This window comes from Narcine bancroftii, chromosome 9, assembly GCF_036971445.1.
Source record: "Narcine bancroftii isolate sNarBan1 chromosome 9, sNarBan1.hap1, whole genome shotgun sequence".
NCBI classification, from domain to species: Eukaryota; Metazoa; Chordata; class Chondrichthyes; order Torpediniformes; family Narcinidae; genus Narcine; species Narcine bancroftii.
The window spans coordinates 111,127,177-111,148,360 of record NC_091477.1 but is presented as its reverse complement, the minus strand read 5'-3'; the positions used below and the strand labels follow the sequence as shown (position 1 = coordinate 111,148,360).

The 21,184-nt window shown below is 43.2% G+C and overlaps 1 protein-coding gene and 1 long non-coding RNA gene across 2 annotated transcripts in view; one reads left to right on the top strand and one right to left on the bottom strand.

Moving 5' to 3' along the window:
* Positions 1–14,416, bottom strand: part of LOC138742640 (transmembrane protein 255B) — a 57,343-nt gene extending 42,927 nt beyond the window's left edge. The window contains exons 1-3 of the mRNA XM_069897329.1: positions 14,141–14,416; positions 10,027–10,169; positions 3,266–3,328 (exon numbers count right to left, since the gene is read on the bottom strand). Of these exons, the coding sequence (XP_069753430.1) occupies positions 3,266–3,328; positions 10,027–10,169; positions 14,141–14,183 (249 nt within the window). The 5' untranslated portion in view covers positions 14,184–14,416. The remainder of the gene's footprint in view (positions 1–3,265; positions 3,329–10,026; positions 10,170–14,140) is intronic.
* On the top strand, positions 1,380–6,772 carry LOC138742643 (uncharacterized). Its single transcript, XR_011344334.1, has 3 exons — positions 1,380–1,873; positions 3,290–3,354; positions 5,955–6,772. It is a non-coding gene; the product is annotated as an uncharacterized lncRNA (long non-coding RNA).
* Positions 14,417–21,184: the final 6,768 nt, after the last annotated feature.

Sequence of the window (21,184 nt, the reverse complement as noted above, 5' to 3'; positions counted from 1 at the left end):
AATGTAGCCAGAACTGGATGGGTTGGGTTGATTAGGCTGGGATTGTTTTCTTTGGAGTAAAGGAGGCAGAGGGATGACCTTATGGAGATTTATAATTTCAAGCAGGGGCATAAATCTAGTGAATAGTCATGGTTTCTCCCCTCCATCCCCCCCCCCCCTCTCAGACAGTGGAATCTACAACTGGAGGCCATAGGTTTAAGATGAGAGGAGAAAGATTTGAAACTTCAAAGACCATTTATTTTTCCACATGGGGGATAGTGGCTGTGTAGAATGAGCTGCCAGAGGTGGGTACAATTACAATGTCTAAAAGACACTTAAACAGATATGTGGATAGGAAAGGTTTAGTGGAGAGATTGTAAGACAGACACAGGCAAATCAGACTAACACAGGAAAGCACCTAGGACAGCATGGATGTGCTGGGCAGAAAGGCCTGTTCCAGTGCTGTAAAATATAATAACCAAAAAGTAACATTTTGCTTAGTTAAAGTGATTACAGTACTTTAATAAACGTTCAACAGAACACCATAGCTCATATCATTTAATTTTAAAAAAATTAAATTAATTTAGACATACAGTATGGCAACAGGCCCTTGCTGTTCACAAGCCTGTGCCGCTAAAATACTTCAATTAACCTACAACCCCAGTACGTTTTGAAAGGTGGGAGGAAACTGGAACACCCCGAGGAAACCCACGCAGGTCATGGGGAGAACATACAAACTCCTTAAAGGCAACGCCAAATTCAAACCCAGATCGCTGGCGCTATAATAGCCTTGCGCAAACTGTGCTGCCCTGAATGGAGGGCTTTCACTTGGATTCTGACTTCACAATCTCAGGAGATCCCAAAGGGCTTTAACACCATATAAAATGTTTTAAAAGCAGTGGCCACACTTAAAATGCAACAGCTGGCTGTGTTTAAAAAAACCTCCGGCACATCAGTTTAATTCTTTATACCTGTTCCTGTACATCACACAATCTGTGTTCGACATGGTTATATGACATGAAACATGACAAATATAAACAGAAACTGCTCCACTTGGGGTGGAGTCAAGAACCTGGAAACAAAGAGTGAAGGCGATTGGCAGAAGAACCAAAAGTGACTTGTATCCATTCAAGTGGTCTGCTGCCAGCAATACTAGTTCAGGCAGATTGGTTAAAGGAAGCCAGAGAAGAAAATGAAATCAATGAATGTGCAGGACCACGGAGAGCAGGTGGAAGAATGCAGCCAATTAGATAGTTCTTGGAAAGAGTTTGTAAGATTGTGACAGGATGAGTTACCTTCTTTTGTGCTGTAATCATTCAAAGATTCTATGACTCAACTATTGTCTCAAAATTCCAGTGATGGCCAAACGTTTATTCCCAGTGCCTTTGTGAATAGCTATCCTTCCACCATTATCACTAAACCAGATTATCTGGTTACTATCACATGACAGCTTGTTGAATACAAGCTGACTGCCATGTTATAGCAGGCACTGGGGAGGTGGAAGACTGGAGAACACCGCCCTTGTTTGAGAAGGAGAAGCAGAGGAGATGATGCACGGAATGTCGACCACGGTGGCACACCAGTGAGGGATCTGCGGCTGAAGAACACACAGGCAGCGGGCTGTTGGCGACCTGAGGCGAGGAACCTGCGTAGGGTCCGGGCTGCTGGCAACTGCGGCCAAGGGAATCGCACCAGACGACAGACTGCTTAGGACCAGCTGAAGGGGTACCAGGTATTGGAACTGCGATGCAAGAGGGTGCCGAGGGTTTCCTGATGGTGTTGGAGATTTGGATCTAGAGCTTGAGTCTGCTGATTCTAGATGACTACAGGTGCTGCGTCAGTGCTGGAGGCAATTTCACAGATACTCTTTCTTTGACTATAAGAGGTGCTTCAGGTAATTTCTGCCGATTGCAGATGAAACCAAATTCTGTGCAATATTGAATTGTCTTTATAACATGACAATAAAGGAATCATCAGTCTTGATCCTAATGAATTGCATGGGCCATGAGCCCTGTGATAGTACAGACCTATCACCAATGTACATAGTGTATATAGTTACTGTATCTAGACTGTGCTTACAGCGATTGGCTGAGAGCTAAGCCACACCTATTGTCTGGGCCTTAAAGGGTTGTGTCCCTAGCCAGGTCGGATCTTTCCGGACTGGTCGGCCACCTGTGAAGAGTTCCGGTCTTTTGCTAATAAAATTGTAGAGCTCGTCGAAAGAACCAAAGACTTGTTGATCCAAACCAAGGCACCTTCTGGAGTGTGGTATTGCTTCAAGCAGGACCACAAGCTATAACCCACGCGGTAATGGCCAGGTCAAGAGGGAGAATGCCACCATATGGAGAGCGGTTACACTGGCTCTCCAGTCTAAAGGTCTCCCCACCTCTCACTGGCAGGAGGTTCTCACTAGTGCCTTACACTCCATCCACTCCCTCCTATGTACTGCAACAAATGCCACCCCCCCACGAAAGGATGTTCCTTTTCCCGAGGAAATCCAAATCAGGAACCACTGTACCGGCATGGCTCACCGTCCCTGGCCCCGTCCTTTTGTGACGCCACGTCCGGCACTCAAAGAACGACCCCTTGGTCGACCGAGTGACTCTACTCCACGCGAACCCACATTACGCCTACGTTGAGTTCCCAGACGGGCGGGAGGACACTGTTTCGGTGCGGGACCTAGCTCAGGACGCGGTAGACCCAGCAAACCCCCCAACTCCCTATTCTCCAGGCCCCTTGCCACAACAGAAGGACCAACAGCACCCCAATGACCCGGGCCACCCTGCCGACAACATGACTGGGGAATTGAGCGACGGAGCAGTCGCACCCGAAGAGCCCGCTGGCGACACCACTCCAGCGACCCCAATCCCGGCACCACGGCGGTCACGCCGGATGGTCAGACCCCCTGACCGCTACAGTCCTTGACCTACCCCTTCCTTTCATTCTCTCCCTCGTTTTTGTTTTTATTTTCCCAGGGTCAATTCTCCAAGAAGGGGTGAATGTGATAGTACAGATCTATCACCAATGTACATAGTGTATATAGTTACTGTATCTAGACTGTGCTTACAGCGATTGGCTGAGAGCTAAGCCACACCTATTGTCTGGGCCTTAAAGGGTTGTGTCCCTAGCCAGGTCGGATCATTCCGGACTGGTCGGCCACCTGTGAAGAGCTCCGGTCTTTTGCTAATAAAAGCCTTGGTTTGGATCAACAAGTCTTTGGTTCTTTCGACGAGCTCTACAAGCCCTTTTATCTTCTGATCTGAATGAATGTGAATAAATGGCTTACCAGTTGTTTCCGATTTTCATCCAGAAAGAGTCCCAGCAGAGCAAGAAAAGAGCCGAAGGCGAGCTTTGGAAGAAAGTGAAAATGTTTCTGTGAGTTACATCACTCAGAATCTAATAAGTAAAAATAACTACCATTGTAATAGATTTTGTTATACCAAGCTCAAGATGTCAAGTTCTTACAACTATCTCCAAAATACATATCATTTGGCACATTCCAGACATGGACACAGAATCTGTTTAGTTTGCATCAAAGGGGCCATCTTAAATACTTCTAAAATACTTAGAAGATTTAAGTGCAGTTAAAACAAATGGGGTGAAATAAAACATTCAATGAGGCAGAGTTAATTGAAAAGAATTGTAAATGGCCAAATGTTTGTCTTTTCTCTCAAATGAAGGGGCCTGATGTGAAGTTTCCAGGCAGAGTGACAGGAAATTGCCAATGCAGAGTGGCCAGGAAACTTTGGACATTGACATTCACACATTTATGGGCAACATTTCTAAACCCAGTAGTATTTAGGGGGAGAAATGCAAAGAGTATTCTATCAAATGGTTAACAGTTTCCTAAATAAGCAGACCACTTTGTTACCTGGGGTATTTACCTCAAATATATTCTTTGTCTTCAATGCAAAAGACTTTTTCTACAAGTGAGACCTTGCTCCATGTGAATCATAATGTTCCTTTAGCGACATTGAACAACAATAGCAAACAAAAACACAGCAAAATATGTATTTGATATGTATATAACAGACACTGATACCTTATTGTAATCTCTTTGATGCAAGTAAAGCTACACATTTGTGTGATCAGTAACAAAGCCAAGTTGGGAAGTTCTCTAGTAATAGTGGAGAAACCCAACAGGTCAAACAGTGCACTTTATAGAGCAAAGAATAAGATACAGAACCAACGTTTTGGGCTTGATCCCTTCATCAAGGTATGGAAAAATGACAGGAGGTGTCCAAACAAAAAGGTAAGGGTGGAGGGGTGGGGGAGGAGCATGGTCCCAAAGGCAGGAGGTAATAGGTGGAATAGAGAGGGAAGTGGGGTAGAGAGATGAGGGAAAGAAGACAATTTATGGGTAGTCCTAGTGGGATAGTACTGTCAGGGACCCAAATAAGCCTTTCAAGTGAAGTAACTTCACTTATGTATCTGCAGAAATCATCTACTGCATCCTGTGCTCCCTTTGTGGCCTTCTCTACATCGGAGAGACTGGGCACGGACCGGGAGATTGCTTCACTGAGCACCTTTGCTCTGTCCGCACCAGTGACAGGGACCTCCTGGTGGTCAACCACTTCAGGTCTCCATCCCACTCCCATTCTCACTGTTTGATCAGCTAAGTTTCTCCGCATTGAGTTTTTATTTCAACCACGGTGTCTGCAGACTCTCATGTTTAACTTCTCTGGTAATATTCACACTTGTCATCTAATTCAAGTGTTGGAAGTAACGATGACCTTTAATGCCCAAAAAAACCCAAAATTTGGAGCTGGTCCTGATCTTGAAATAACATCCTGCTTCAATGCTTCTTCTATGTGTAATGTTGCATTAAACTAGTTCCTTTTTCAAATATTTGTAGAGGGCTGAAGGGAATTAGCACTGAAAGCATTTTGATTCGATCATCAGGCATGGGTGATATCAAATTGTTAGGCAATCTTTCTCAACCCACATGAGCTAGCAATTAAACTGCTTCTTTAAAAGGATTCCCAGAAAGGAGCTAATACGTTTCAAGCTATGAAAGGTAGTTAGGTGATTCAGTAATTGTGGCACTGACTGTAACCTTGAGCTGTTGCCCTCTCACAACTCTGGGTTCAATTCAGGATGGGACAGTTAACGTGATCATCCATGGCTTCTGATCGGAAGGAGTAATGATGGTCTTGGGCAGAGTGACGTCGTCAGTACAATTACTAATGTAGCGGGTCTCTGTGCTCCTCTAGGTTGATGCAGTCACCATCAGTTGCTGCTTCCTTGAACATTTGCCAGTCAGTATGCTCGAAGCAGTCCTGAAGTGCATAGATGGCTCCTGCTGCCCAGGTTTTAATCTGCTTCAGAACTGGTCTGAAGCATCTGACGAGCAGTCTGTATGCTGGGGTTAGCATTGTAGAGATCTGGTCTGAGTATCCGAGGTGGAGACGGGGCTCCACCCAATATGTGTCAGAAATGTTCATCAACACAAGGTCCAACGCGTTTGCTTCTCTTGTAGCAATGTCCACCTTCTGATGGAATTTAGGTGGCGCACTGACTTGAGGTTCGCCCGGTTGAAATCCCCAGTGATATTAAACAGTCCATCATGATGTGGTCTGCAGTTTGCTTGTAGCCCCATACAGTTCCCAGATCACCTCCCTAGCATTAGCGCTGGGTGGGGGTGAGGGGAACGTACACTCCATGGTAAATTCTTACAATAGATAAAATGGTCTACATCTGACCGTCACAAATTCCACCAGAGCTAAGTGACTGGAGACTAATAGAGAATCCTTACATCATTCTGGGTTGATATAATTACACAAGCCCCCACCATGGCCTTTACCACACAGAGCAGCATCTCTGTCAGGCTGAAATAAAGTGAGCCCATCCAGCTGAGTGACGGCGTCCGCGACTCTGTCACTGAGCCACGGTTCAGCGAACCCCAAAGCACAGCAGTCCCCATACTCATGCTGTGCAGACCTCTGGAGTCAGATGTGGTACATTTTGTTTTCCAGGGAACAGACATTGGTGAGCAGGACGGATGGGAAAACCGGGTGGCGGGGGTTCACTCTCAGCCTAGTGCGAACCCCTGCTCGCTTACTGCGCTTCCTCCACCTCTCGCACTGCTTCCGTCTTCCCCGCAACCCAAGGCCCTAAGGCCTAGTCTCTGCAGCAGCCCGTGGTTGTGAAGCTTGACCCATAGATTTTCTTGGAGGTAAGTAGAGGAGTTTCTGAAAATCATTTAAGTACTTGGATGTCGTAGTTGCCTCAGGTGACCATAATACATACATTTTGTAAAAAAAAAATTAGATACACTATTTAACACTATCTAATTATATAACTAGAAATAAACTAATGGTTCTGGAGAGGATGCTGCTACTATGTTCCACTGCCCCCTCCCTGCGCCTTGTATAATCCCCATCTCAGATGTCATCAACAGTCAAACTGAAATCGTACAAGCGTTTCTTTCATTCCAAGTCAAGTACAAAGAAATAATGAACACTAGCAGACAGGCAAATTCAAGTTTCCAGAAACTGACCATCAACTATATATTAAAATTCATGATCGTCAATGACGTGTGTTCCATTTATCATAAACTGTCCACAATGCACCACATTTTTCTGACTTTACCAATAATGAGCGTGGTTGCGGAATGATCCTATAGCCGGCTCAAGCATATAAAGTCCTACCTTCGTGGGCGAGGATAGATCGTCTGGGTTAGCATTGGTCTCCATTGAAAGACAGTTGGCTACTGAGGTAGATTAGAATAAAGTCATGGATAACTTTGCTAGAATGAAGTCGGATGAAAGAGCTTTGTTGTTGTTGCTTCATATATTGTTCTTATTGGTTCGTTTGTTTTCATTTTACGTTTAAAATGTAAAATAATTAAATGACATGTGTTTTTAATTATGTTTTGATTTTAAATACAAAATAACAATTATGTACTTCCTTTAAAACTGCATCTTCCTGTGTTTTGATCTTAAATACAAAATAAAAATGTATAATGAATTCTAAATTATTTGGTATGTGTCGTTACTCCTTTTTTATGTGCTCTCTCTCCCCTAACTTTCGAGCCTGGCTTCACCTCAGGTGCAAGGAGTTTGCATGTTCTCCTTGTGCCTCCATTGGGTTTGCTCCAGGGGCTCTGGTTTCCTCCCACCCTTCAAAATGTATGGGAGTTGTAGGTTAATTGGTTGTAATTGGATTGCACAGGATCGTGGGCCACAACAGCCCGTCACTTGGTTTAATTTATGACTAAATTAAATAACCTCTGGTGCTGCCTTGGGAGAATTTGTATGTTTTCCTTGTAAATGTGTGGGTTTCCTCCAGATGCCTCGTATTCCTTCTACATCTCAAAGACATGCATTGGGTTATTGGCCATTGTAAACAGCCCAGGCCGTGCAAGTTGGTGGTGGAATCTGGCAAGAGTTGACGAAGAGCTGCGGGTGAAATAAACTGGGCCTACTGTAGGATTAGAGTAAATGGGACTTGATGGTGGGCAGGAACTAGGAAGAGTGAATGGCCTGTTTCTATGCTGCATGGTTCCCTGACTTAATGACACAAACATCCGCCCAGCAAAAACCTTTTAAAAATCGCATTTTGTACGTCAGCCTTCATGTGTTGTCTCTCAAACCTGAGAATGTAGTCAGTAGCATTGCGTATTTACACTATCTGCCAGTTTCCTGCATAAAATCATTTTAAATCGACAAGATTAAAAGCAGCTAGCTTTGAGGAGGCTCGAGTGATCGCTCACTGAACTGATAATATTTCACCAAAGAGAAAATTGACTTTGATTTGTATATCACCTTTCTGGTCACACACAATAAACTATTTCTGAATTTTATTCTTGATTATTTTGAAGGAAAATAGCTACAAAAGATGCTCATCAAAATCTCATATGTGCCTATACAATAAAGATATTGTTATGTACTCAACCACATTGGTAATTGTAGACTAGTTAGTTTAATGACTGTAGTCAGGAGAATGATTGAAGCCATCATTAAGGAAGAAATAGAGAGACATCAATAGCAATTGCAGACACATGGATTCAAGAAGGGCAGATCCTGTTTGACAAATTTACTGAAGTTCTCGAGGATATAATAAGCTCATTGGACAGAGGTGGATGTGGGCTGCTTGGATCTCCAAAGGCACTCAATAAGGTGCTGTGTAGAAGACATGCAGAAAATAAAATGCCAGGAACTTGGGGTAAAGTATTAGCATGGATGGAAGACTGGTTAACAAATAGAAGGCAGTGTTGGGTAAATGGATGTTTCCCAGGATGGCAGTCAGTGGTGAGTGGAATGTTTTGTAGGGATTGGTGCTTGGCCCTCAACTGTTCATCATCTACATTAACAATTTTGAAGAGGAGCGTCAAAGTTTGCTGATGACACTAAATTAAGTGGAAAAGAAAACTGCAGAGGATGTTGAAAATCTATAGAGAGAAATAGATAGGTTAAATGAGTAGGCAAAAGCCTGACAGATGGAGTGCAACATCAGTAAATGTGATCTCATCCACTTTGGAAGGAAATATAGAAGACTAGGTTATTATTTAAATGGTATTGTGCAAAGGGATTTGGGAGTAATTGTGCATGAATCAGAAAAAAATGGTTTGCAGGAGCAAAAATTAGTTAAGAAGGCAAATGAAATATCGGCTTTCATTGCTAGAGGAGATGAAATTAAGAGTAGAAAGGTTCGGCTGCAACTGTTCAGGGTACCGGTGATCTCCCAGTGGCCAACCATTTAATTTCATACTCCATTCCCACACTGCCATATCAATCTATCTATGACCCGATGCACTGCTAAAATGAAGCTATTCATAAGTTGGTTGAAGAACACCAAATATTCCATTTGGATACTCTCTTACCAAACGGCATTAACCGACTTATGCAGTTTCTGTTAAACCTCTCCAAGTCCCTTTCCCTATCCCTCTGTCCCGGGGAAAAAGTGGAACTGAGTCTACAGCCAGATCAGCTCTGATCTTACTGAATGGTGAGAGCAGGGTCAAATAGCCAGGTGGCCGACTCCTGCTCCTATGTTTCATATACAGTTACTAAATTTCTTCTTATTTTCACCTCAAAATTCTGCTGCAATTCTTTGTTTTTAACAAGCCACTTAATTGGTGCACTATGTCAATATGGGGCCAATTCTCCCCATACGTTCACCAGGAGACACATGGTTTCCATTCCAGTCTCCCAGATAAAAGAGGCGAGGAGATGCAATGTTGTTTCCGAGAGGAGTATTTTGGACATAACTCCATACCCAAATGAGAATCTGGGTTGCATACTCAACTGGAAGCTTAGTTTTATAGCCTTGCACAGATTTTCCATTTAACCACCTCCACACACAGACTAAGCCGCAGAGATAAAGGAAAAGCAGGATGTACGCAGGGGATAGAACTACTGCAATTTTTTTTTAGCAGCTTGTTCTTGTTAGCTTTGCTGATTCTGCAGCACTCTACTGACATCGACTCACCATCTTCCCAACTGAAGAGGACGATCTAGGTCTCAGAAATGTAGAAATAACATGAAATAATGAGAGAGACCCAGGACACAGAATGAAAATGGTTAAAGCCTCATTTAGTACTCTAATAAAATAGAGGAAATATTCCATAGATCTGGCAACATCTGTGGAGAGGAAAAATTGAGTTAATTTCTAATGACTATTTATTAGAACCAAGCACTTTATTAACACCTTTTCTTTTATCCATTTTTAATGGTTATATTACAGTCAGCAGCAAGCTGATGGTGGTCGGGGTACAAATCTAGTGTTATAATTCCAGAACTGTTGGAGAAAATTAAGTGCAGTTTTGTTCTTCTTCTCTTCCCACTCCCCAATTTCTCTGTTTTCCCAAAACCTGTTAGATCTCTAGCTTTTCCTCGCTCTTAGGAAAGATTGGCAATATGGAATGTTAACTTTTTCTCTGCAGGAATTTTCTGCTTTTATGGCACATGTCCAACATTTGCATAATTTTTCTTTTTTGCTACTTTGATTTTATCTCTCTGGGCTCAGAGAACAGACCTCTTTGTAGGTGTTACCATGTGGATTGACAATTTATTCTCTCAAAACGATTTTCCCGTTTGCACTTACAATAATTCCAGGTGCGTAGCCGATGACACTGATATTCTCGGTCCTTGTTGCAGTGAATATACCGACAGCGGTGATTAGAAGTGATAGAAGTAGGAGAGTACTTGAAAGCCATAAAGCCCTCTTCTTCCTTTTCATCAATAGCTCTGAAAAGAGGAATACCTTGGTAATTATTCATTTTGCATGATTCCTGACAGTAATAAGGAGGTAAACTTGCTAACAGCTACAAACAATGTAAGTGGAACATGTTTAAAATACATGACTACTTAAATATTTTGGTAGGTGCCCTTCCTCATTCTACAAGAGATAAATTTGAAAGTGAAATGATTCATGAAATATTGCTTCTATTTAATAGGTTTTAAAATGTTATAAGCGTATATTTGCTGAGTGCAGAAATTGAGGGGTGACCTTACTCAAGCATACAAGATCCCGAGGGCGCTTGTCAGGGATTTTGCCAGGAGGAGAGTGACCAATGGGGTAAACATAGGTGCAAAATAAGAGACTATTCTTTTAAAACTGAGGAGCACGCAAGTTTCTTCTCTCAGAGGGTAGTGATCTCTGGAACTCTCTGCCCCATGAGTTGGAGATGCCACACCATTAGAAATAATTAAGGTGAGGTTAAATAAATATTTCAAAGATCGAGAAACTGATGGCCTGGTGGACCTTGTAGAGATAGGAGTTGAGACCAGCTTCAATTATCCATGATCATATTGAATGGCAGAGCAGGCTTGAGAGACACGGAGCCCAACTCTTACTTCTACTGACTTGTGTTCTTCTAAAATAATCCTTTATTGACAAAAGTTGTTAAAACCCACATGAAGAATATATTTCATTGAAGCAAATGAAGGCACTTTTAATTGTTGGATGTTACTGAACATAAACATTTAATCAGAAGAAATAATTATTCAACTTTGGTTATAATCTCAACACAATTTAAGGAAACGAGTTAAATTACAAGAAACCTGCTCTAGTTTGGCATTAATGGGCACTCAGAGGGTCTGCGCATGCACACTTTCACATCGTACAATAAACCAGATTGGCCTTGGCTTTCACTGCTGATTCCAGGGGTCAGCAGAATAATGACGGCTGTAGGTCCAGCCCCAAAATAACAGGGAGCCACCTGCACATTAACCGAGCTTGAATGACCGGTCTTTAACTCACTGAGATGCCAAAAATCGATGAATTGTGCAGCTTCTCTGTAAAGTGCATCAGTCACAACAAACACTTTCCGATCTTTACCTCAGTTAATTTAAGAAGTTCATCCTTGGCTTTGTGAAGTGTTGATTATCCTGGTCATCTTCAGACTCCAAGAGAGCACAGAGTGCACAGAGGGGCAAGGCTATCAATCGCCGTGGACCCTGTTACAGTGATATCTCACGGCCTTATAGGGGATGAGATATAATGTAACAATATTCACTAGTGCCTTCATATAACGTCTCACCTGAAAGGGCAAGTCGGATGATTTCGTCCTCATTCTGCCTGCCTCTCCTTTGCTTTCTCCTCACATTGAAACAGCATGTAAAACCACAACACTGGAGAAACTCAGCAGATCAAACCATACACTTTATGTAGCAAAGGTAAAGATACATAACCAATGTTTCGGGCTTGAGCCTTTCATCAAGGTATAAAAAAATGTAGGCAGTTGCCTGAACAAAATGGGGCAAGGGGAAGGGCATAGTCCCACAGCCAAGGTGGATGAGGGATGGAGGGCAAGTAGGAGAAGAGGAGATGACTCTGTGAGTGGAGAGGGAATGGGGTGGAGAGCAGGAGCAGAGAAGACAGAGGGAAAGGGAAGGGATGGAGAATGGAGAGTAGACTAGCAGAAAATGGAGAAATCAGTGTTAATGCCATCGGTTGGAGAGTGGGTGATCTTAGTGGGTGAGGCCATGGACAGAAATGTCAGTTCAGGAGTGGGGTATGGAAGTGAAGTGGATGACTACTTTGAGCTCCGTCACTGAGGTGGACAGAGCAAAGATGCGAAGCGAAGCGACCTCCCAGTCTGCGCCCAGTCTCTCTGCACTGCTCTTCCATGGGGAAAGCCAAATTAAACCTGAAAATACCTCACTATGCTTTGGAGTTCATGATAATGATCTGCCTTTTTCACCCCATGTCTAAAGTAAGCTTAATGACGCCAAAAACTCAAAATGACGAAAAGAGGTTTAAACCTGCCGAGATCACCAGTGAACGTCTACATCATTTGTGCTGAGGTACCTTGCTCCCTAGCCTGTCTCAGTTAATGCTGGCAACAGCTCAACAAAATACTGAATTATGTTACACTGTGTGCTTTGCCGATGATACTTAGAACTTGATCACAATTGGTTTTTAGGGACTTGCATGAAGTCACTAGGGTTGGTGTCACCCAGTATGGTAACTCATGGTGTCACCCCTCCCCTCTCCCCCCACTATGAGATGGTCTCTTAAAAAAGCAGCCGTTATGCTCAAAGACCCCCACCACCCAGGCCATGCCTTCTTCATTCTGCTACCATTGGGGAAAAGGTACAGGAACCTAAAGACGAACACTCAGTGGCATGAGGACAGCTTCTTCCCCAGTGCTATCAGATTCCTGAATAATCAAGGAACCAAAGACACTGCCTTACTTTTCATGCACTATTTTTTAATATAGTAATGTTGGAAGATGGTTATAATGTGAACGTTTACACTCTGATACTGCCGCAAAACACCAAATCTCGTGACTTCTTCATGACAACAAATCCTGGTTCTGATCTGCAAATTGAATACTCATGTTAACTATATTGCCATTGCTGTTAATAATCTGGATGACACACAGTGGCCCCAGCACACACCACTCCAATCAGAAAAACAATCCTCAGGTAATCTCAGTACAGTAGCACTTGCCTGACCCAAGTTAACCTCTTGATTCCCTCAAGACCCTGACATTTGTCAACCAGTTTCTTATGGGTCCACAGTTCTCTTGGGTCAAGATTCCATGACTAGGCCAGAATTATTCTCACCAGTGCTTATATTAGACTAAGATGTGTTGGCACCACTGGTTTTGCAACATTTTCTGTTTGAAATTTCCAGCCTTTCTGATTTTTTTTTAAAAGAATGGTTCCAGCAAAGGTTGGGAGTGTACAATCTTCCTTTGTCTTAATATTTCAGATTGGTTATTTGATCCGAACAAAATACTGACTTACTGGGTCTGAAATCCTACGATCTATAAGCCAGTAAATGACATCCCTCCCCTTCTTTGAGCAAGTCAGTGTCCTTGAGGAAGCAAAGATCTAGAGACATAACCGACTTGAGCCCTGCATCAACACTGTGTTCTTACTTCAACCACTGGGTCTGTCCTGTTTCGCTTCTTCAGCACGATTTTGTTTTTATCTGGAAGTTAAAATTGGAAGCGAACTTAAAGCTATTCCCCCCCACCCCACCCCCTCCAAAAAAACTAACTGAATTTAGCAAGATGCGAATATTCTGGATTCTGCACAAGTAAACTTCTACTAGACGCATAAAGTGCGGCTTTTCCCGCGTTTTAGAAACATTAGTGTGAATAACAAACATGTTTTAGAAGGACCCAACGAATATTACTTATAAACGTGCAAGATATCATCTAATGGCATCAAATTTAACGGAGGCGCAGCTCAGTTACAGCGGCAGCGATGGGACCGCCGCCGGGTTCGAGTCCCGCGCTCTCTGGAAGGAGTTGGTACGTTCTCCCCGTGTCTGCCCCTCCCGGGGGGGGGGGGGGGGGGCTGCAAATTGGGTGGCCGAAGTAAATTAACAAATGCAACCGATGGGTCAAAACTTAAATGTGCGTAACATCCAGTTTAGTAAGTTGGGTCGGTTGGATTTGCTGGAACTGGGTGGCGTTGCGGGTTCATTAATAGTCTTCATGAGCGATGGTCCCCATCGTTTCGATATCAAATTAGTTCCCGAAATGACCGCACTTGGGGTCAAGTTAAGAGAGAAGGTTTAAATCCCGCCGCAAATACAAACTCCAATTCATTCAGGTCATTCGGTCCATCTTGGTTAAATGTTGCCCCGGTTTCTCGTCCCCCTGTTTGAAGGAAGAATTGCATTTCCTCACAACCGAAATACGCAAAGGGACAGGGGTTTGCGGACGAAACAATCGCATATCGTGTCGTTGGAGACTCACCGAGTAGTTCGGGACGAACTTGGGGTAGATTTTGCCCCGGCATTTGCTCCGTGGTCTGCTTCTCCCTGTCAATTCGGACAGGGTTCGGGGGACGAGGTGGGACCAGCGCTGAGCTCAGCCCGTCCCGCGGGTGGAAGGGAACTCGGTGCCAAGTCTGCACGGCGCAGACGCTCTCTTCCAAATTCCGTACCGCCTGGTGGGGTCATTTACTCGTAAAACCGAACGGGAGGCGGCGACGCCGGAGGGACCGTCCTGGAGTTCATTTTGCTGCGAATCTGGGACGTCGTCTCAGGAGTTGGGTAGAAATGAACTCAATGAGCACTTTCTGGAGAAGGTCTCACTCAGGAGCTAGAAGATAGGGAGGGAATATTTATCAGGCAGTGAGAATTGTGGCCCGCTTGTTCAAGAGTTGGGGAAGGGGTCGGAGGGACGAGCTCCTTTCCAGCGTTGGGTTCTATTCAAAAGTACATCCGCAAGTTCTAAAGGCGGAACGATGGTCGTTCCCGAAGGGAGGGCTGCTAAATTGCCCAGCAGCTGTGGAGAGAGACGCCGCCTGGAAATCGGTCGACTTTACCTTCCAAATCGTTTCTTTCACCTAACTCCAACTTCCGAATTTGAAAGGTCCTTCTCTGCCGACCGAGTCACCCATCCAAGTTGGTCCCTCTCCCATTCACGTACCTGTCCAAATGTTATTTAGATGTCCCAATCCTACCCAGCACATTCCCACATATTTACTTACCTGCCTCGGTGAGAAAACGTTGCCACTCAAGTCCTTCCCCTCTCATCTTCAACCAAAGGTTCTCAACCTTCTTCTCCCACTCACATACCACCTTAAGTAATCCTTTACTAGCACCTGTGACACACGATGTCATTGGTTCTCGGTGGTTAGTAAGGGATTACTTAAAGCTGATATGTGAGTGGAAACAAATGGTTGAGAACCACTGTCTTAAACCTATCCCCCTAGTTTTAGACCTTCTGATATGATGGGTCATGGATCCCAATCGTTATCTTTCCTTCTGCTTCCATGGAAACTGCCTGATCCTGCTTCCTCTTCCCACCATTACCATAGTATCTCCCCTCCCCACCCCCAGTTCTTGGATATCTTCCCCATATTAAGGTGCCATAAACCAGACATCTTATTTAATTAAATGAAATGGAAAATGCAGGAAACATTCATAAATATTTATGCATTTATTTGTATGTATGATTACTTGTCCGCATATGCATTGTTTGTCTGTATATGTGTTATGCCTGGTTATGGGTCTGTGTGTTTTGCACCAAGGATTGTAGAACGCTGTTGGGTTATACTTGGGCAATTAGATAACAATAAACTTGACTTGTGGTGACAACTGTGGGAAAAGAAATATGTGGGAGACCATTCATCTGGCAGAATTGGAGAGCAAGCAGTCACCAAGGATTGTAGAACGCTGTTGGGTTATACTTGGGCAATTAGATAACAATAAACTTGACTTGTGGTGACAACTGTGGGAAAAGAAATATGTGGGAGACCATTCATCTGGCAGAATTGGAGAGCAAGCAGTCACCAAGGATTGTAGAACGCTGTTGGGTTATACTTGGGCAATTAGATAACAATAAACTTGACTTGTGGTGACAACTGTGGGAAAAGAAATATGTGGGAGACCATTCATCTGGCAGAATTGGAGAGCAAGCAGTCACATTCATTTTGAGTTGCAGAGGGAGTGAGGGTTGAGTGGGATAAGGCAGAGGGATTGTCTGTGAATGGTTGAAACCAGAGTTGCTAGATGATCACACCTACTGTCTGATTGAGAGATTCATTGGGCCAGTTAGGGCCCAATGAATATTCAGGCTAGAGCTGTTACTAAAATTTAACAAAGTGGGTGTATATCTATGTATGTATGTACTGTATGGCATCCTGTTCTCGGCCCTTCCTATTCATATATCCATCCAAATGTCTTTTGACCATTATAATTGTACTTCTTCTGACAGCTCTTTCCTGATTTAGACTACCCTCCGTGTGAAAAGGTTGCCCTTCAGGCCTCTCTTAAATGCCTCCCCTCTCATCTTAAAGTGTTCTCTCGTTCTTGAAATCCCTGTAATGTGGTGTATTAATTTAGAATTATTTCAGTTTTGAAATAACTCTAATCTGTGAATCTCAACAAGAATTTGGCTGTGAACATTGGGAGTTAAATTATTATATAGTATCATTGTTTAACTTTTGTGGACTCTGACAGCATTGTGTAAGATCAGAACATTAAATTCACTTGGCTCTGTATATATAACAGAGGAATAGACAGTGATAAGTGAGCGTGATGGTGAAAACTCAGCTACATCCCCACCACCATCTATCACAATTAAGTATCTTGCAAATTTAAGGTTAATCAATTGTTTATATTTGAAAACCATAGAACACTACAGCACAGAAACACACCTTTGGCCCTTCTCGTCTGTGCCAGATTATTATTCTGCCTTGTCCCACTGACCTGGACCCAGACCATATCCCTCCATATCTCTTCCATCCATGAACCTGACCAGATCTTGATTAAATGTCAAAATTGAGTCTGCATTTACCAATTTAGCTGGCAGCTCATTCCACACACCCACCACTCACTGCTCGATAATCCTGTGGGGGGGGGGGGGGGTGGAGAAATTTGCACACTCAGGTTCAACTGAACAGGGTGAGTAAGTGGGCAGTTTGGGAAGTGGTACATTCCTTCTCCTGCTAACACTGGGTTTCTGATGACGGGATTTGTGTTTATCAATACCAACAGAAGCGTCTCTTCGCAAATTTCAGGGGCCATGGACCAGGAATTTCTATGTCAGTGGGAATGTCATTCCTTTTGAAGGAGGCTTTGGGAACATTTCCTCTGTAACAGTGATGGACCTCCCACATCAGAGCTCTGGTATTGGGTCATGAACAATGTGGTCGGATCATTGGAGCTGACTGAGCACGTGCAGAGCAGCAGTGTTGGAGCCGTTGGATTGAAAGATGACACTAATATGGATTTGTTGGTCCTGCTGGTGAATCAGGAGGGAGACGTTGGTTGGCAAGGACAATTTGAGTCAAAAGGCCTAATTCTGTACTGTAAAGTTCCACTATGACTTAACAGAGACAACGTGGTCAGTGCATCTCCAATGCTTTGAGGTAGATCTTGTCTCAGAGGAGAGGATTTTTACAGCTAGGTAGATCATGAGCTTCTAGCTAGATTTGAAATCTTAATCTTCATGCACCACTTTCTTTAGAAGGCCAAAAGCTGTGCTGACACACTGAACATTTCTCATTCTGAGAGGTGGCTCTACATTTTCCATGGTCTCATTGTGGATCCTGTTGTCTGGGGATGGGGAGTAGGTGTTATACTACAGGGTTAGCTCCACAAATGAGCCTGCAGCTGACGTGTCTGCCTGTCCCGCATCGGACTTGTCAGCCACCAACGAGCCTGCAGCTGACGTGGACATTTACCCCTCCATAAATCTTCGTCTGCGAAGCCAAGCCAAGGAAGAGATTAGAACCCTTTATTCTGCCAGTGTTTGGTATGAAGCCAGTTCATGTGTATGCTTCGATGAAACAATGATTTACTGCTTGGCACTGCACAAGATTTGTCTGTGTATGGCAGCCCAGTCATTGAGCTTGGGGTGATAGTGGTTCTTTTAGTCAGGAATGCATGAAAAATGAGGGGGAGTTCATGCAACTCCACACACCTGCCTCTCCGGGCAAGCCAAAGTCTTTTGCAGAAATGCCATCCCTTCCTGCTGTTCCACACTCCCCTGACAGGAGCAAATTATAGAGATAGAGTACCGATGCATTTAGGACAAACTCCACAAATATCAAGCAATTTCCAGAATATCACGATCATCGCAATGAAGCCAGAAAATGCAGGAAACAATCGGCAAGTCAGGCAGGGAGACTGCTTAACTCAACATTTCTCCTGCCCCACCTGCTGAGTGCTTGGAGTACCTATTTTATTTTAGATTCCCAGATTCTGCAGTTTCCGTTTATTTTCCAGTCCTGATAATCATGACCAGCCTCCGCACAAGGTTCAGGGAATATCTTACATTCTCTTTGCAGGAGCTTGTTCTTTTAAAAGATATCTGAAAGGAAGACACGCATTTATATTGTCACCATCACCTGATGCAGCAAATCATATTATTGCTGCAGACCCTTTTCAAATAGATTGTAATAAAGGCTACACAGTAGCAGTATAATATTTATAGCAATGACCACTGATGGTAAATGTTGACCAGAATACCAAAGATATATGAAGAAACGCCGTGGGATTTTTAGCGTCCATCAGAGAGAGCGTGAAAAAGGAACATTGGTTCAATATTTGATCTTAAAGATGACACATCCAAGATTTCAGCTTCCTCCTCTGGAACAGAATCAAATCTCTGTACCGAGGCTTGAACCCAGACCCTTTTGATAGAAGAGTACAGCTGACTCCAATAATTATTTTCTCATCACACATTTCAGTAATATGTTCCAGATAGAAAAAGATCTTTAAAACTGCACGTTTCATTATGCTTAACTCTTTCTTTTGATAAGCTATGCATTAGGGAAAGCAGAGAGAGACAGAGAGAGGGAGGTTCTGACAAGAATATTTGGGAAGGGTATCAGATGAATCTTTGGCCGTAACCCCTTACCTGCTTGTTGCTGAGTTGGGGAGAATGATGCCCAGATTCTACTTGCGGAACCACTTTGCACCTACAAGAGTGGATGATGTTAGAAGAAAATAAATAAAAAGTACAGATACTGGAAATCTAAAATAAAAATACAAAATACTGGAGCACGCAGCAGATCAGGCAACATCAGTGGAGAGAGAAAACCAGTTAATGTTTCAGATCCAGGACTTGAAAAAGGTGAATGAATGAAATCTGATGAAAGGTCTTAGACCTGAAATTTTAACAACTCATTCCATGAATTATATTTGTTTTACCGCTATAATGTAGATTCATAGAAACCATTACATTTTGTCTATTTGCTAGGCAACTGAAAAATAACAATCATTTATTTTTTGAATCATCCTGAACTGGACTAAACCATTGAACGTACAAATAATCCTAGTTCACATTTACTGACAGAAATCTATCGTAATTGGAATAGTTGCTCAGTGTTGTCACAATAATTTTGCTGCAGCTCTTTGCTGATCCACAGTAAAGTCGGGCATGTGAAAATTATATAGATTGAGAAAAGGTCAGCTTTGAATTACAGTGCAGTCGATGAATCTTTCATATGCTGAATAGAGAGGTAAACCCCGTGACCACAAGAGGTGGTGCACTTGCGCCCACACTTCCTCCCTCACCACCGGTCGGGGCCCCAAATGGATCTTCCAAGTGAAGCAAGCCTCACTTATGAATCTGCAAGGCGCATCTGCTCCATCTGGTGCTCCCGTTGAGGTCTCCTCTATGTTGGAGAGACTGGACTCAGACTGGGAGATTGTTTTGTCGAGCAATAGCGAGGATCTCCCAGTGGCCACCCATTTCAATTCCCCATCCCATTCCCTTGCTGACATGTCTACCCTTGGTCTCGTGACCTGCCAAACTGAGATTACGCACCCTCCAACTGGATGGCAATAACATCAACTTCTCCGGTTAGCCCCTCCCCCCATCTTTCCTTATGTCTCTTTTTTTTCCCATCTCTGTCTGTCTGTCTCTCTCTCTGTATTCACAGAGCCAAACCCTCCCACCCCCACCATTAAATCTCACCTTTCCTCTCTCCTGGCCTCCTCTCCATATCTAATTAACACCTTTTATTTGTTAGTTGGTACTCCTCCCCCTGCCCTTTCTTTTAATTCAGACACCTTCCTGCTTTTTACTCATAGCTTGAAGAAGGGCTCAGGCCCAAAACGTCGATTATGTATGTTTACCTCCTGTAGATGCTGCAAGACCTGCTGAGTTCTTCCAGTATTTCTGAGTTTTTACAGTTTCTTTAACTCTCCAATTGGCCAAGTCACTGCGTTGAATGAAAAATAATGTGTGGAATCATATTGCCTGAGTTATGAATAAAGGGTTCAGGGCCAAAACATTGGCAATACATCTTTGTCTCCTATAGACGCTGAAAAGACCAGTTGAGTTCCTCCAGCATTTTGTTCTGTTTTTATTACGATCACAGCATCTGCAAACTTTTGTGTTTCACTCTGCCTGATTTATGAACCTGATTCCGATTTTGACCCATGGTCAAATGGCTCATAGGAATCCACCAAAGACCGGAAATAAATACTCAGAAGGGATATAAAATAAGCTATAATTTTACATTGTTGCACAAGCCAAGATTTATTCCTACAATCTTCAAAACTTTTTTTCCAAATTACAGTGATTCCAAATGCTAATTTTAAAATAAGGTATTTAAAATTAAGTAAAATAATTTTAACTTCTATTTATGCTTCATAAAGTAGATCCAATTTATTACCATAACATGCAACAAAAGAAAATCTGGACAAGAGCTTGGAATTACAATAATAAGGTCTTTTAGACTGTCATTATCTTCTGGATTTCTTTGATTTGAAAGCAGAAATTTGCAAGTAACTGTAATTGCTTTGTAATTGTCCTTTAAAGGGGAAAATCTGCTTAAACCTCACTGTGCAGAAGCAGGTTCCAAAGATGAATGTAAGTGCATACATCATGCGATCTGCTTATTTGTTAAAAGTTTCTCTGGAAAATAGTTGCTGCGACATGGATGTTGCACAAGTTCACGAAACTATGGTATAGAACAAACGTTGTGGAGCAGAGTGGAAGGGTGGCATGGTTAGCGTGGCGATGCTATTACAGCGTCAGTGATCCAGGTTCGAATCCGGCGCTGTACCTTCTCCCCATGTCTGTGTGGGTTTCCTCCCACCGTTCGAAACATACAAGGTTAGTAGGTTAATTGGGGAAGTTGGGCGCTATGAATTTGTAGACTGGAAGGGTCTGTTATCATGCTGCATGTCTGATACGCTTTATCAATGACTCCAAAGACTGAGAGGGAGACTATAGGCTTTAATACACTTTAGATTGTAGCTGGCCCGACTCCATGTGCTCGAATGAATTGATAGGGCAGAGGGAGGTCGACCTTTATGACCAGGTCACAAGGGG